Raw genomic sequence first — 15,125 nt, 5'->3', positions numbered from 1 at the left:
GAAAATATAATGAAAGACTCGTGGGTTGACATAAGGACAGGGAGAGCACTCACCAGTTACTGTCACAGGCAAAACAGACTTGACTTGGGGAAATTAGTTTAATGTATGACCAATCAAATCAGAGTAGGATAATGGGAAAAATCCCCAAATCTTAAAAACACCTTCTCCCCACACCTCCCTTCTTCCTGGGCTTAACTTTACTCCTGATTTTCTCTACCTCCTCCCCTCCAGCAGCGCAGAGGAATGGGGAATAGGGGTTTCAGTCAGTTCATCACATGCTGTCTCTGCCACTCCTTCCTCCTCAGGGGGAGGACTCCTCACACTCTTCCCCTGCTCCAGCGTGGGGTCCCTCCTATGGGAGACAGTCCTCCACAAACTTCTCCAACATGAGTCCTTCCCACGGGCTACAGTTCTTCACGAACTGCTCCAGTATGGGTCCCTTCCACGGGGTGCAGTCCTTCAGGAACAGGCTGCTCCACGGGGTCACAAGTCCTGCTAGCAAACCTGCTCCAGTGTGGGCTCCTCTCTCCATGGGTCCACAGGTCCTGCCAGGAGCCTGCTCCAGCACGGGCTTCCCACTGGGTCATAGCCTCCTTCAGGCACATCCACCTGCTCTGGCGTGGGGTCCTCCACGGGCTGCAGGTGGATATCTGCTCCACTGTTAGCCTCTGTGGGCTGCAGGGGGACAGCCTGCCCCACCATGGTCTTCACCACAGGCTGCAGGGGAATCTCTGCTCTGGTGCCTGGAGTACCTTCTCCCCCTTCTTCTTCACTGACCTTGGTGTCTGCATAGTTGTTCCTCTCACATGTTCTCACTTCTCTCTTCTCTGACTGCAGTTGTGCAGGTTTTTTTCCCCCTTATCCCCCCCTTAATATGTTATCCCAGAGGCATTACCGCTGTTGCTGATTGGCTTGACCTTGTCCAGCGGCAGGTCTGTCTTGGAGCTGGCTGGCATCGGCTCTATTGGACATAGGGGAAGCTTTTAGCAGCTTCTTATAGAAGCCACACCTGCAGCCCCCCTGCTACCAAAACCTTGCCACGCAAACCCAATACAAGTTGTCATCAAGGTTAATTTTAGTTTGAGTCACTTGAGGCCACTTAAGCTGTTACAATACTTAGTAGCATCAAGCAATGGCCATCACAAAGCTCAATATTGTACAATATTGTACCATGCCATTTGGCCTGGCAAGGCAGCTGGCTGTTGCTAAATCCAGAGGAGCAGAAAGTTACCAGATTACAAGAATTTCAATTCAGTCAGCGCATTGACTCCTCTTAACACTACTGAAAGCAAACACAAGACAATCAGGTCAAGCACGCTGTTCCCCTCTAAAGCTGTGTCTAATGCTTCCAGAGTTACTTACCCCCACGCCTCCCCCACTTTGTGGATACAGAACAACTTGTGACTGCACTGTGACAGCAATAGGAGCAGATGATAAAACATTAAGTAATGCAGCCTTGTCTTAAAAGTTTATCCAGTCTATTACATTTAGCCCTCCATAAGATCTCCATTTAGATCTACACATGGTTTTTCACATGAACCCTTTGAGCTGGTACAAAGTCCACAAATTGTACGTGTTTAACAAAATCAGTTAGATGTGTGCCTTTACAGCAAAGTCATGAGAGCTGTAGGAGCGGATACTGTATATCATTTTATATCTGGCTTAGAAAACCAGACAAACGGAACTGGTTTAAGTCAGACTTCAGTATAAGTCAAAGTGTCTACCCATGGTTGTTCTGGTTTAGCTAAACTGTTTTAACATCATGCTTCTTTAACCTAATGTAGATATAATGCCTAATATGATGTAAAAATGCCCTTTTGTGCTAGAGGCAGAAAGGGACATTTGCTTTCTAGCGGAAACATTCCAGTACCACTACTTTGGAAGACCTCTGCCATTATTTGATTGACTTTCTGCAGATTGGATTGATGTTTTTTACATATGATGTGATGATAGCTGTAATAAGATGATCACAGCAAAATTGGGATGCAGTGGAGATGCAAGAAATTCTGGAAAAGACACAAATGTCTTGTTCTAAGTAACATTTAAGTACAATCCAAAGTACCATGAAACAAACAGAAAATAACACAATTTGTTAATGCTACCAACTTAAATGTCCTAAGAATAAAGATTATTATTCCATGATTCTATTTTTTACCCAGAATGGATGAGTTCAGCACTTTTCATTTGTATTTGCTTTAAAAAACACATAGGTAGCTGTCCTGGTTTCAGCTGAGATAGAGTTAATTTTCTTTATAGTGGCTGGTATGGGGCTATGTTTTGGATTTGTGCTGAAAACAGTGTTGATAATACAGAGATGTTTCAGTTGTTGCTGCACTAGTCAAGGACTTTTCAGCTTCCCGTGCTCTGCCAGGTGCACAAGAAGCTGGGAGGGGACACAGCCAGGACAGTTGATCCAAACTGACCAAAGGGCTATTCCATACCACATGACGTCATGCTCAGTATATAAAGCTGGGGAAGAAGAAGGAAGGGGGGGACATTAGGAGTGATGGCGTTTGTCTTCCCAAGTAACCATTACGCGTGATGGAGCCCTGCTTTCCTGGAGATGGCTGAACACCTGCCTGCCCATGGGAAGGAGTGAATGAATTCCTTGCTTTGCTTTGCTTGCGTGCGCAGCTTTTGCTTTACCTGTTAAACTGTTATTATCTCACCCCTCGAGTTTTCTTACTTTTGCTCTTCCGATTCTCTCCCCCATCCCACCAGGGGGGAGTGAGCGAGCGGCTGCGTGGTGCTTAGTTGCTGGCTGGGGCTAAACCACGACAGTAGCCCACTGGCCATTGCGTATAATACATATAATACGTTTCTTCCTGTGTCTGATGCACAAGGAAGATAAGAATATTTATATCAGCGGCTGTTGCTTTTCCAAGCTTATGTTCTTGGCTTTGGAAGGCTTCATTTCAACAAGACATCTGCCAGCAGGCACTGATGTAGTATCATACTGAACACCAGCAAGTCTGTATATGCTTTCCTTAAGTCACAAGATTTCCTGAGAAGGAAGAACTTGAATTACACTGGGGACATCATTTCATGTTTCTTACAGCAACATACACTTTTTCCTAAGTATAATGCTTTCCCATTCTGAGGGCTACAGCTGAACTTGCAGAAAGCAGTGAGCAGCATTCAGCAAATTGCTTGGGGTCTAAAGTTCAACTTTGATCATGCTTTGATCATACTGAAGAAAACAAGAGATCTCTCTAATATATCTTAAGACCTGTCTCTAACTAGTGCTGAGAATAGACTGCTGAGAAATGATAGAGGAGGAACAGCTTGGAAATGCTCAGGGAGAAACAGAGAATATAATGTGGAGATGTATCAACATTTCTTAGCGTGTAATCTACAGTGTGAAATACAATATATGGGAAGACTCGCTGACTTGAGTTATATTTTATTTGTTCCCTTTGGAATTTTCCCCCTACCTAAATATAAGAAAAAGGGTAAAAAAATCCCATAAACTGTTTACAGGGCTCTTTCTGTTTTATTTGATAATCAAGGTGGCTAATTGTTCTTCTTGAATCTACCATTCTTCATATTCTTATCCTATTAACACATTTCTATTCATCACCACCTATTTTGCTTATCTCTGTGTTCTGATACTTTTCTCTAGGTCTTCTTCTATTTCCATCACTACTGAAACTATTTCAAAGCTGCTCCTTGATAAGACATTTTTTATACAAGCACTGCATATAGTACAGCATAGATAAAGTAAACTTTATGACAAGTTGTCTTGAAGGAAATCCTTGCTTGCCTAAAATTGTATGAACCCTGCAATTTTAGGGGAACACCAGCAGTTTCGAGTAAGTGGAACATAAAGAAGTATACATGTAATTACATAAGCCATAACCTAATCTCAACAGGATTTTTGCAATAATGGTAAAAACCTTAAATTCTCCTTTTTTTCATGAGAGAAGAGTGGAAGAAGAGGTCTGAATTTCGGCCTGCCAGGTTTCTGGACAGGAATGGAAACAGAACACATTAGCTAGAACACCCTGAAGAGAGTTAATGTAAGGAAACCTTGGGTACCTACAGGTGAGATACCCACTCTTAGCATGTCATTTAGATTTTTCTCTGTAGCTGATTGACCTAGGCACCTCTATATAGCAACTTATCCCACTTTGGGTACTTCTTTTAGGATAACATGAATGACCTCCTCTTGCCTATTGCTTGCCACTGGCTATGAGAAAGGCCCAAAAGAAGAGCTTGTGGCTTTCTGGCTAACACCAGATGAGATGAAGTTTCTGGAAGGTAATTTCCTATGGCTAGGCCAAGATCTGATGATAAAAAAAAGCCATATCCTGTGAATCTTATCCCATACAAGGTCCACTTTAAAATATTTTTAAACCACCACGAAGATTAGGTTTAGTATTGTTTAATTTAACGTTTTTTTACTTTAAAATTGGAGAGAACTCAGCTAATCTGTAGTGATTATATACTGAGTTAGCTGTTTTGGACTGAGTTAGCTATTTTAGACTGTGTGGTCATAATAACTTCTGTTATGTCAAAAATAATTGTTTTCCCTAAAAGGTTGACTTGTCTCTTTGTTGTAACAGGTCTCATTTTCTGGGTCATTCAGAAACTTAACATATTAGAAATAAATAAATTAGATTATTATTAGCAGGCATGAAGAAGTGTTCACTTGTCACAGCTGGAGTTCAGGTACTCAAGAAAAACAGGACTGAGTCGTCTCCATAATTTGTCAAGAATTCTTATGGTAGGAAGAGCTCAGACTGCAATTTTTAAGGGAAATTAAGAAGACAGATGACTAATGGGAGCTAGTGTCCAGGCATAGGGGACTATTTAAAAAAAAAATAGCCTTGGGTAAATTTATCACTGTATATAAGGTATATAAAAGTACTCTTTTTTTCAAAACTTGGGTCTGCATTTTGGTAATTTCTTACAGTTTCCTAATCTTTCAAACTCAAATTAAGCTCTGTATAGCACTAACTTTAATCCTGTACATTGTTAATGTTTATATCTAGACCATCTTTGAAAAAGTCCACCACAGAGTGTAAGCAGCAGGGCACAGACATTTCCTAGCACTACATATGCTGGAGTGGACTTGTTCACAAATAAAATAGCTTTCTCCCTCTGGTAGGTGGTTTTTGTATAGCTTTACTTTTTTGTAACAGTAATTTCTGTACATCTTGATGAATGAGAAGTGTAGCAGTTTCTCTGACGCTGTCAAACACACATGCACTTTTCTATTGAGTTATAAAGTTGAAGGATTGAGAGGGACTCATAGCAATCAAATCATCACAATAAGATGTCTAAAAAGGTCAAATAAAATGTCTAGATGTGCTGGCCAATCATCTAAATCATCCACCAAAGAGTTCTCAACAGGGAAATACAGCATTATTGTATAGCCACAGCCGATTGGTCACAATTTTTATGAAAAATTAGGCTTTTAAACTGTTTAGTCAGCTGTGTGGTAAGAAAAATGAAAAAAAACCCCAACAGAATCTGCAATTAATAATACAAATATACACTTGTAGTGCTGGACATATCTTAAAACTTACAAAATGCTTGTTATTTTAAAGAGACTTAAGATTTAACACAAATGTGATGGCATGTCAGCTGTATTTTAAAATGGTTTAGGCATGTATTAGCCATCTCTCGTGTCTATGAAGAAAGAAGCAAGACAGAAGAAAAAGAAACAAGCAAATCTGAAATGTATATTAAAATATTCTACATAAGATTGTGCATGAATTACAGCACTAACTTGCTAGTGATTTTCTCATATAATTAAAAGGTCAAAGCAGTTTGACCTGAACTCAAAATTTAATTTAAATTTAGTTGCTGTTTTACAACATTTCGTTTCAGAAGTTCTAGGCAGAGGTGAGATGCAGAATTTCTATAGAATCCTTTTGTTGTACCTAAGCAGATATTGACTGCTATCATCCAAGGACACATCAAGCTATAGGCCATCATTGATCCAATATAGCTTTGGTTTTCCATTATAAAAGGTTCCCTTTCATTTGAGTTTTAAAGGATCTAGTGTGAGAAAGTAAAGACCCTGTATTCGTGACCTGAAATAATCTACTCGTTATGAAAGGCTGGCAAATCACAGAGAATCAAAGAACGTGCCTGTGGCTGCAGAGGTTTTATCTGAGCCTAATCTAGGGGTCGCTGAAAAATTCAATGCATAATTGAAGATTCATCAAAAAGAACTTCTCAGATTAAAAGCTACTTTTATTGTGTGAATGAGAAATCCTGGTGTGTTGCTTTGCTTCCATGTTTTTTGAAGTCCGTTTCTTTTTTTAAATTTCAAGAATAAAAGAAACAGCTCAAGGAAAATGAATAATCACATCAGGTGCGGGTTTGTCCTTCTAAAATGCAGCAGCTTTCTGCGCGGAAATGGACTTTCGATGTTTAAGATAAGTGGTGCCACAAACCCTACCACCTCACTCTACCAAGTAGGCCACAGCCATCCCTCACTTGCTCTAGTATTCATCACTTTGCTTTCACAGGATTTTTATTTTCAGATCCTGGGAAAAGAGTAAACAAGTGAAAAAATAATCCTGTTGCAATTCCCAAACCAAAAGAGGCATGGAATGTGGTTTCTAAAGCCCACCTGTTGAATTATTTTTTGTATAACAGCATACTATTCTGAGCTGTTCATGAGATGTTCAAGACGGAGAGCTGCCTTGTCCCAGGCCAGCCACCTGCCATGGAGCAATGGCTCGCAGGGCAGAGCATGGGTACAGCTCAGCTGGGAATGCGCCTCATGTACATAGCAGACACGAAATGGGAGAGTGAAGTGCTGACTGACTCACCCTGTCTATTTATCTTTAAGAGCACTGAAGCACTTCTCACAACAAAATGAAAAGCAATTTGCTTTCAAGAATAAGGGAAAGAAAGGTTCAGGGACATTCCCATGGACAAAATGCCTAAAAGTACTACCCTGAGTTTATAGATGACCTTATTCCAAGGGACCACTTATGTGTCAAAGCCATGTCAAACAACAACACTGCCAACAAATGGACAATTCAATGCCCAGTACTGCATGTGACCAGCTATGCTGTGGTTAGTGACAGCAAAATGACAGAGGAGCGACTGGCGGGGAAGGGGATGGCAACTGCCTCCTGTGGAGTGAGCAGATCTCTAATTTGAGGGATGAGAAAATAATGGCTGAATATTACTGAAAAACAAACGACAGGAAAACAGACCAAAATGCTAAGTGGCATCTGCACACTGTTTTTTCAAAACTTGAACAATTCTGTGAAGGCCCTGAGGGACCACTGTGCTTCAGCTGTCCTGACCCACCTTACCTGGGACCTCTGTCCATGGGGTTGGGGACTCCATGTAAGCACAAGCCCAAGCCTAAGCTATGCTGTAAGTGAACCGTACTCAGCCCCATCTTTGATCTTGTCTCCTGGACCAACCTTGGATCTATGCTGAAGGCGGCTTGTCTCCAGTCCTCTCCCTGGCCACGTCTCCTTTGACGGACCTTGGAGCTGTGTTGTAGCCTTATCTCTGTCCCGATCTCTTTTTGTTGCTGACCAGACTCCTTGTATGGACCTGGTTCATCACCTCACCTCCTGTGGCACTGCTGACCGGAGCTGCTTCCTTTGGTCCTTGCCTGAGCTGTGCTGCTGGCTGCTGTGCCTCGCCTGCTCCCTCGCTGCTCCCAGCCTTGCCTTGCCAACCTGGCTTCCTGCCGTGACCCCGGGCCTGCCTTGTCACTGCAGGCTTGGCAGATGGTCACTAGTCTGTGGCTGACCCCAGCTGCTGCCCCTTAGCTGCTGGACTCACCCCACGCCCTGTTCGTGCCTGCTGCCCTGCTTGCTGCCGGTTCCCCTGCCCCTGGGGGAAGCTCAGTGCTCCCTGCCCGGAGGAAAGGCAATCAAAGCCAACAAAATTCCCCTTTATATCAGTGGAAATATACTTTATTTCAATTTGCTCAGGAAATCATCCTCTGCTTTGATAGACCATTTTAAAGCCTGCAGAAATCAACCTAAATCTTTCCTTTCTCCTCAGCAAGCTCTACATCGGCAGTGAATACAGACGCAGTCTGCATCTAATGACTCAGTCCTATTCTAACTAATAGCAAAATTCTCATCAGCTTCAAAGGGAGAAGGAACAAACCTCAGGTCTCAGTCCTTGAACCCACAAAGAAGATGACAAAAGCAGTCCCCTGCAGAGGCTCATTTAACAGAGGTCTTTATCAATAAGATAAGGTGATCTTATTAAATTGCATGGGGAATGTGCATGGAGAAATACAAGATCTCTGCTAGTACAGAGACACAGATATAAAATGGATATGTTTATTAACAAAATGTCATGTAATAATTCACTACTATGAATAAGTTTATAACACAATATTATTATTTAGAACTAGCATCATATCCTCTCTTAATACAGTTAAATAGTACTGTATTAGAATACAGTTAATACCTGTATTAATACAGTTAAAAATTTACTAAATATGTCCATATTTGGAAGTTAATTAAACCTGCTGTTTTATTAAAGAGTTATAAAGAGAGTTGTAAATGTTTAATTTACTAAGCATTTGCTAAGCTTATTTGCCCTGCTGCTCTTCGATATAGACGTGGAAGGTTGAAGTCCTTTGGGAGTCTGGTAAAAGCTATTTCTACAATCTGATTTTGATTAATGAAGTTCAGTGGTGTATAAATTGACAAACTACTGACATTATTTACAGACAAAAAAATAATCTCTTACCTCCATTGTCTTTTAGGTGCAGTGCTATCTTGGTGTCATCTATAAAGGAAATTCAAAGTTAGTTGTAGGAAAATGCATTTTTCTAGGTCATGACTCATTTTAGGAATGACTTTCTAATATCAAAGAACTTTCACAATTAGAAAATTATTTGGTACTCAATGAGAATTAGATTGTGGTGTTCTTACTTATACTGAGCAATGCTTAACTTCTTTACTACTAAAAAAATATTTATGAAAGTGTTAAGTATAAAGGAAGATTCAAAATACAGGCAAATAAGGGTCTGTCTCATAACACTTACAAATAATTAATTAATGTTACATGTTCATACATAGCTTGAACATTCTATCATATTAAGGACTGTAGGAACTACCAGATGACAATAAAATAAAACAATGACTTAGTTCCTCTTGTAAGAATCATGAAAAGTTCTACCAGTTTTAAATCCTATTTATTTCTGTATTCCTGTTCTTGCTGTGAGCTTTAATGAACAAAATGCCAGGGAATAATGCTGCTAATGCAGTCCAAATTCCTGCACCGACAGTTTCTAAACTTGTCTTGCTGCACACAAAACCAGCCTTTCTTATCTGTAGATTCCCACCCTGAAATGCCTTCAGTTCAAATTTTCCAGTCACAGGCCACTTAAAAAATCTGCCTGTACCTGGTACCTTTTCTTGTGTTGACATACAATTCCAACAGGCACCCCCCCCCCCCCTTTTATAGATGCTAAGATACTATTTGATTACTCTGGGTTAGCTTTTCTACCCAGCTGGATTTTCCCCAGAAGCAGGAAAGCAGGATATCTCAACTACAGAAAGGCAAGATTTAAGCAGCCAGTGGAACAAGGGTGAGAACTGACACACCATCGCTTACCCAGTTAATTCAGTTCAGAAGCTTATAGAAACTATTTCACAACAGTGAGCGCTACATGAAAAGAACAGCGTCAACTGACTGAAAAAAAGTAAACAGGCAAATTTCAAATAAGTTTTTAATTTGGGTTATCTCTAATTTTCACCTGGCTAAATAGAATACCCAAAGGGATTAAAAATTCATTAACGTCTGTGACGGGAGTTTCTTCACTAACTTTAGCAGGGCCCTCTCCATCTACTATTTCAACAGGTTTTGGACTATGGCCTGATGGTTAAAGGAACACAAGCAAATTGTAACCACAAGTTCTCCAGAAGTCTGCCTGGCTTGTCCAAGTGCCCCCAGCACTGCCCCCTCCTCCAGCGGTCACCCCCTTTGCACCTTACTGTTGCGAGAGGAAGTTGCAATTTAAAAGCAGTAGCAGATATTGCCTTGACTGCAATTCCCCACTCCTTCCACTGCCCCAAAGAGAAAAGGTCAACACGAACACGTACTTAAGGGAAATACATTTCTTTTAGACTTGGAAATGATGTGTTTGCACTATAGAATAATGCAGTGTATACACTTCACCTTCTGTGGGCAGGCTAGTTGGCAGATGGGAAGAGGTGGATCCTCTGGTGGTTGTTAAAACTCTGAACTTTGTGGTGGTTGGCAGAAGGGTGGTGGTGGAGTATGGAGGTGTTTCAGTTGTGTCTGTATTCTTCTCACAAATCTTATCTTTTGACTGTTGGAAAACAACAAAAACAAAGAAGAGAAAATTAATTCTCAGTGGAGACTGTCCCCGAATGAAGAATTTAAGCGTGGACAAGCTGTCAGGATAAAAAGAATGAAAACGGAAACACTAAATCAAGGAATTTAAAGAGCTTTTTCTTTTCTTTTTTTTTTTTTTCCCTTTGAAGTGCTCTACACAGCATTCAGCAACATATATTTTTCATTTAGCTGCAAAACTTACAATGCTCAATTGTTAATGACAAGGCTTCAAAGTCGTCCCTGAATGTCAAATATGTTATTTCCCCCAATCAGATTTTAACATCTAAGATTATCATTCAAATTTTCACTCTTCTATTGTGAATGCTCACTGCCATTGGTCTGGGTGCCATAACACATGTTAAAAAAGATAGGTGGGAATTAAACTGTAGGTCTTCATAGTGAATAATGTGTAGTTAACTGGAGCACTTAATTAGGCTTTACATGCAGTTATCACAGAAGAATATGCATATATGTGTAAAATGTGTGCATGTATCCAGCCTATAGAATATTTATATACCACACTATAGAGCAACACATTCACTATGTGCCTATTAATTCTATATAATATCAAAAATTCACATATTATATGTGTATATAATATAACAGCTATTATATAAAACATAAGTATTACAAAATATAAACTATAAATTATAATAATCATACAAATGATTATATTATTTTAGCACACCATAAATAATATTCACCGTCATATAATAGTTTAACTTTTATTTTCGTGGGCAAATATTTCGATACAAATCTTGAGTCTTTTTATTTTTAAATTTCTGGACACTTTTAAAATTCTGCAGGTGTAATGAATATTTTCTTTTATGGATCACACAGTCCTGCAGGAAAATACATCCAATTAACTAGCAGGAAATACTGGAACTGCCTGTAACTCCTGCTGTCCCCATTCATTTTAATGAGAAGTGGTAGCCCAGAAAGGCTGTTAATTTTCTTGGGATCTGTCTGTCAAAACCCAGTGGGTGTTGTCTTTCTTTTAATATGTATGGGTATTTTATTGTCCTTTGTTTTACAAGAAACAATATATTACATTAAAAAAAGGTAACAGTACCTTCAGTACAACTATTCTTTAATTTTCTTCATGTTTTAGCTTGAAAACCACTGTTAGTTTCACTGATGCAATTTAATCAAAATTTAGCTCAAAATCTATATTACAAAGGAGGAAACATTACCATGAGAATCCTCATTATTCATTCTCTTGAATTAATGTGTCTAAAATTAACCTCTGTGTGCTAATTATTTCAGCAGTCAGCTCAGGCATCATTCTGGAAGATGCTAAGCAAGCTGTTGCTTCTACTCCAGAGACCCTGAAAGCTAGACTGTGACCAGCAGTCAAGTAGCCTGAAACTGCAAATCAAACTATTAGTTTCTCAGATACACTTAGTGTATCAATAGTTTCCTCTCAGATCATGTACTAAGCCTTGGAGCACTAGTTGAGTTTAAATAAGAAGGGAGAAGCAGAATGGGATGCTCCTGTCATACAGAGAGCAGTTTTTGGATAACTTCATCTACAGGCAAAAGTGAGTCCTAGCTAATTATAATCTGGATTAAAGCAATACAAAGGTTGTGCACTATAACAACAAATAGTCCCAGTAACTTTTATTTTATATTCTTGAAAAGGTTGTCCTCCACAGACAAAAAATCTCACAGAAATTCCATTCTCAAATCATCAGTTTACAAACTGCAAAGCTGAAGCTTGAAGCCCATGTAACAAGGCAGTATGTACAATGCAGTTATTTTGCAATTACACTTATAAGAAAAAAAAAGTTCTTCCATCAGACTGGATTTATATCATTACTTCTCTTTGCTTCTACTGAGAATAAAACAGAATGTGCTTTTCTAACTAGACACTTGGGGCTACATTTTGCCCTTAGTTTCACCTGACATTATACTTCAGAAGGGCTATGTTGCTGAAACTCATGACAGAATTTAGTCCTTTCAGCCAAAATGGAAAAGTAACTGCTTTTTTATGGCCATCAGGAGATTAAAAGTGTCATAAATTAATTTGTTCCTATTACCGCACTCCCCAAATGAAAAAAAAAAAAACCAACAAAAAAGAACCTCCAAACCAAAAAACCTTCTAAGGGGAGGACACTAGGAAAGAACCAGCAGTATGATATTTATGTATGTGTCTTGAAAATGAACTGCTCGGGTCCAGGAGTACCTCAAGTACCTCTTTTAGAGGAGGCCCATAGTGCCTGTTTGACAGTTCCCCACTACCACAGTCAGATGTCTCATTCTCTCACTGCCTCTCCAGGAAAGGACATCCAAATGCCTCGTAGTTGTTTGTTTGGGGTTTTGTTTTTGATTTTATTTTTTTTTAAATATCTTTGAAGTAATCTATGTAATTTCTTCTGTACTAAATTATTTGGTCAGGTTTCATAACCAAAATGCAAAACATGCAATGCCTGTTTTTCACTTGAGAATGCTCTGGCAGAGGCTTTTTGGGGATGAAGAACATCACAGTTTCTTCCCCTTTTCTGGCAAGAGTCAGAGATCTAAGAGAAAAACAGTGCAGGGACATTGTTTTAGGGCAGGCTTTCTGGTATTTTTATTTTTTATTTAAAGTATTTTCTCAGAGATAAAATTTTTATTTTGTGTCCATTTTATTCCCTGGAATGGGGAGTGAAATTGCTCAGCCTATTTTTCTTTATTATGCCTTACAGCATTTCCACTGAATGATAAAGATAAATATAGCATGTCTTTGGCCTTGAAACCATGCTTCATAATATGAAGAATTTAGTCAAAAGCATCATAAGTATTTAAAGGGCATCTGATGGGCTGAGGATGTAAACTACTCACATACCTCTTCAGGGCAGCCACTGTCTACCCAATCTTGCCGGTGACGGTCAAATCCACTGGAGCATCTTTAAATGATGAAATAGATAGAAGTTGTCCAGATGGAAATAGGAGGAAAACAAGAACAAGAAAGGAAGGGAGAGGAAGAGAAGACAATGAAAGAGAGAATAAGTAAATGATGTGATTTATTTTAAAATCCATATGCTTTATATGGTATTACTTTTACTCAAGAGGCGGTTGCTTGCAATATGACTCAATCATTTAATCCACTTCAGTGAAGGGCATTTCAATGAATGAGTTATTATTTTAGGTGGCTTTTTTAATTTATAGTTTTTAAATAGGAATGTCTCCCTTCCACTGGATAATTATTCTTAAGACCGCACTGAGCCATAGCACTTTTAAGTCTGATGTCAGCCATATGGATGTAAATTGGTTAAATTATTTCTGTCCAGACTTCTTAGCCAGGAAAATTTAATCCCACAAAGGATGCGGTGAACCAGTCACTGCTTTTATCAGGCAAGGTGATCTGAGACATCAAGATACACATATAACAATGCGATCAATGTTCACAGATTTAGATAACAGCTCCTCTGAACAGCCTTCATGACAATTAGGGAATACTATACAGCTGCTTCTACCTCCTCACTAGCTGCAGAAAACTTAAGTTGCATGCATATTTCTTATCAAATTAGGTGAGGTTAATAACCTGCCTGCAATATCCTTTCTCATTTGCAATATGTAGCGAAGAAATTTTAAAGCAACTTGTAACAGTTTAATATAATGATTCCCCTGGCAATCCCCATCTCACAAGAGTGTTATCAGTGTTTATACAGTAACTTAGCGTTTCCTAGACAACAGGTAGCATTACGAACAGAAAGCATTATTAAAATGGCAAGCAAATAACTAAACCATGATGTCTGACTTTGAAAGAGATTCTCCCCACTTAGGGTTTTAAATTTTTTTGGGTTTTGTTTTTTTTTCTGCATTCGTTTCCTGTACTATTTTGTTATGAGACAGGATGATGTCATTTGGCATCCATGTTCATAACTTACCTGACTGTACAGCAAATAACTTTCTCACTGTCTTTTAATAAGACTAGGCAAGCAAATAAGACCACTGTTATGGTTAGCTGTATTTATGGGGTAATTTTTTGTTCTCAATGAATTGAAAGATGCCAAGACATGCCAAGTACTACCCTACTTCAACTGAGGTAAACAGGGGCATTTGGAAGAATGGAACAGTGGAATCATTTTTATAGTAGGAGAGGATGTTACAAGAGGATGTAAACAATGCTAAAAACACACTTGGGATAATAAACTTCTCCATATAAGTGTTCTGAGCAGACTCTACCATATCTTTGACAAAAGATTTTGAGAAAATGTTGATTCTCTTGTTAGTTGTACTTGCACTGATCCACATTCCATCATTTGCAGTGTTACTAAAAAAATACCCCAACCCTAACAGGTGTCAATTAGCACTCACTCTACAGCAACTGACTTTTCCAAAAACCTATTGCAGTGAAGAAAAAAGATGCCCAAACCAGAAATGTATTCCAGAGAAATAGAGAGACCTCCTTCCCAATGCATGAGAATAAAGGCTACTGTAAAGAGTTTTTTCTTATAGCTGAAGGGTGCGTGAATCAGTGCTATGCTGGGAGCTCAGTGCTGCCTCCCCACCTTTGGGGTGTTCTGCCTCCATGAATGTTTGAGAGAACAAGGAGGACCTTGCTAAGCAGAAAGAAATTATGACGTAACATTCCAGGTATGAATAGAACATATTTTTTTGAAGTCTCAGTCTCTCCTACTTTTCTCTAAAGTTTGAAGAGCTTCATTAGCAATTTCTGTGCCCATCTTGAAGGAGAACTAGACTAATTTTCAGATGTACTGAATACTCACAAACACATTATATTTCAGTCATACTGCTCTGGCTAAAATCTAATGGGTATGAGGATATTCTGTAGGTCTGAAAATCAAGCCCAATGTTTAGACATTACATCA

The 15,125-nt window shown here is 39.2% G+C and overlaps 1 protein-coding gene across 1 annotated transcript in view; it reads right to left on the bottom strand.

Moving 5' to 3' along the window:
- The window catches only part of PLXDC2 (plexin domain containing 2), a 283,218-nt gene that overhangs the window by 23,886 nt on the left and 244,207 nt on the right, over positions 1 to 15,125 (bottom strand). The window contains exons 10-12 of the mRNA XM_072854412.1: positions 13,136 to 13,196; positions 10,129 to 10,282; positions 8,695 to 8,733 (exon numbers count right to left, since the gene is read on the bottom strand). Coding sequence (XP_072710513.1) covers positions 8,695 to 8,733; positions 10,129 to 10,282; positions 13,136 to 13,196 — 254 coding nt within the window. The remainder of the gene's footprint in view (positions 1 to 8,694; positions 8,734 to 10,128; positions 10,283 to 13,135; positions 13,197 to 15,125) is intronic.

Source organism: Ciconia boyciana, chromosome 2 (genome assembly GCF_034638445.1).
Source record: "Ciconia boyciana chromosome 2, ASM3463844v1, whole genome shotgun sequence".
Taxonomy (NCBI): domain Eukaryota; kingdom Metazoa; phylum Chordata; class Aves; order Ciconiiformes; family Ciconiidae; genus Ciconia; species Ciconia boyciana.
This window is presented reverse-complemented; position numbering and strand designations above follow the sequence as displayed.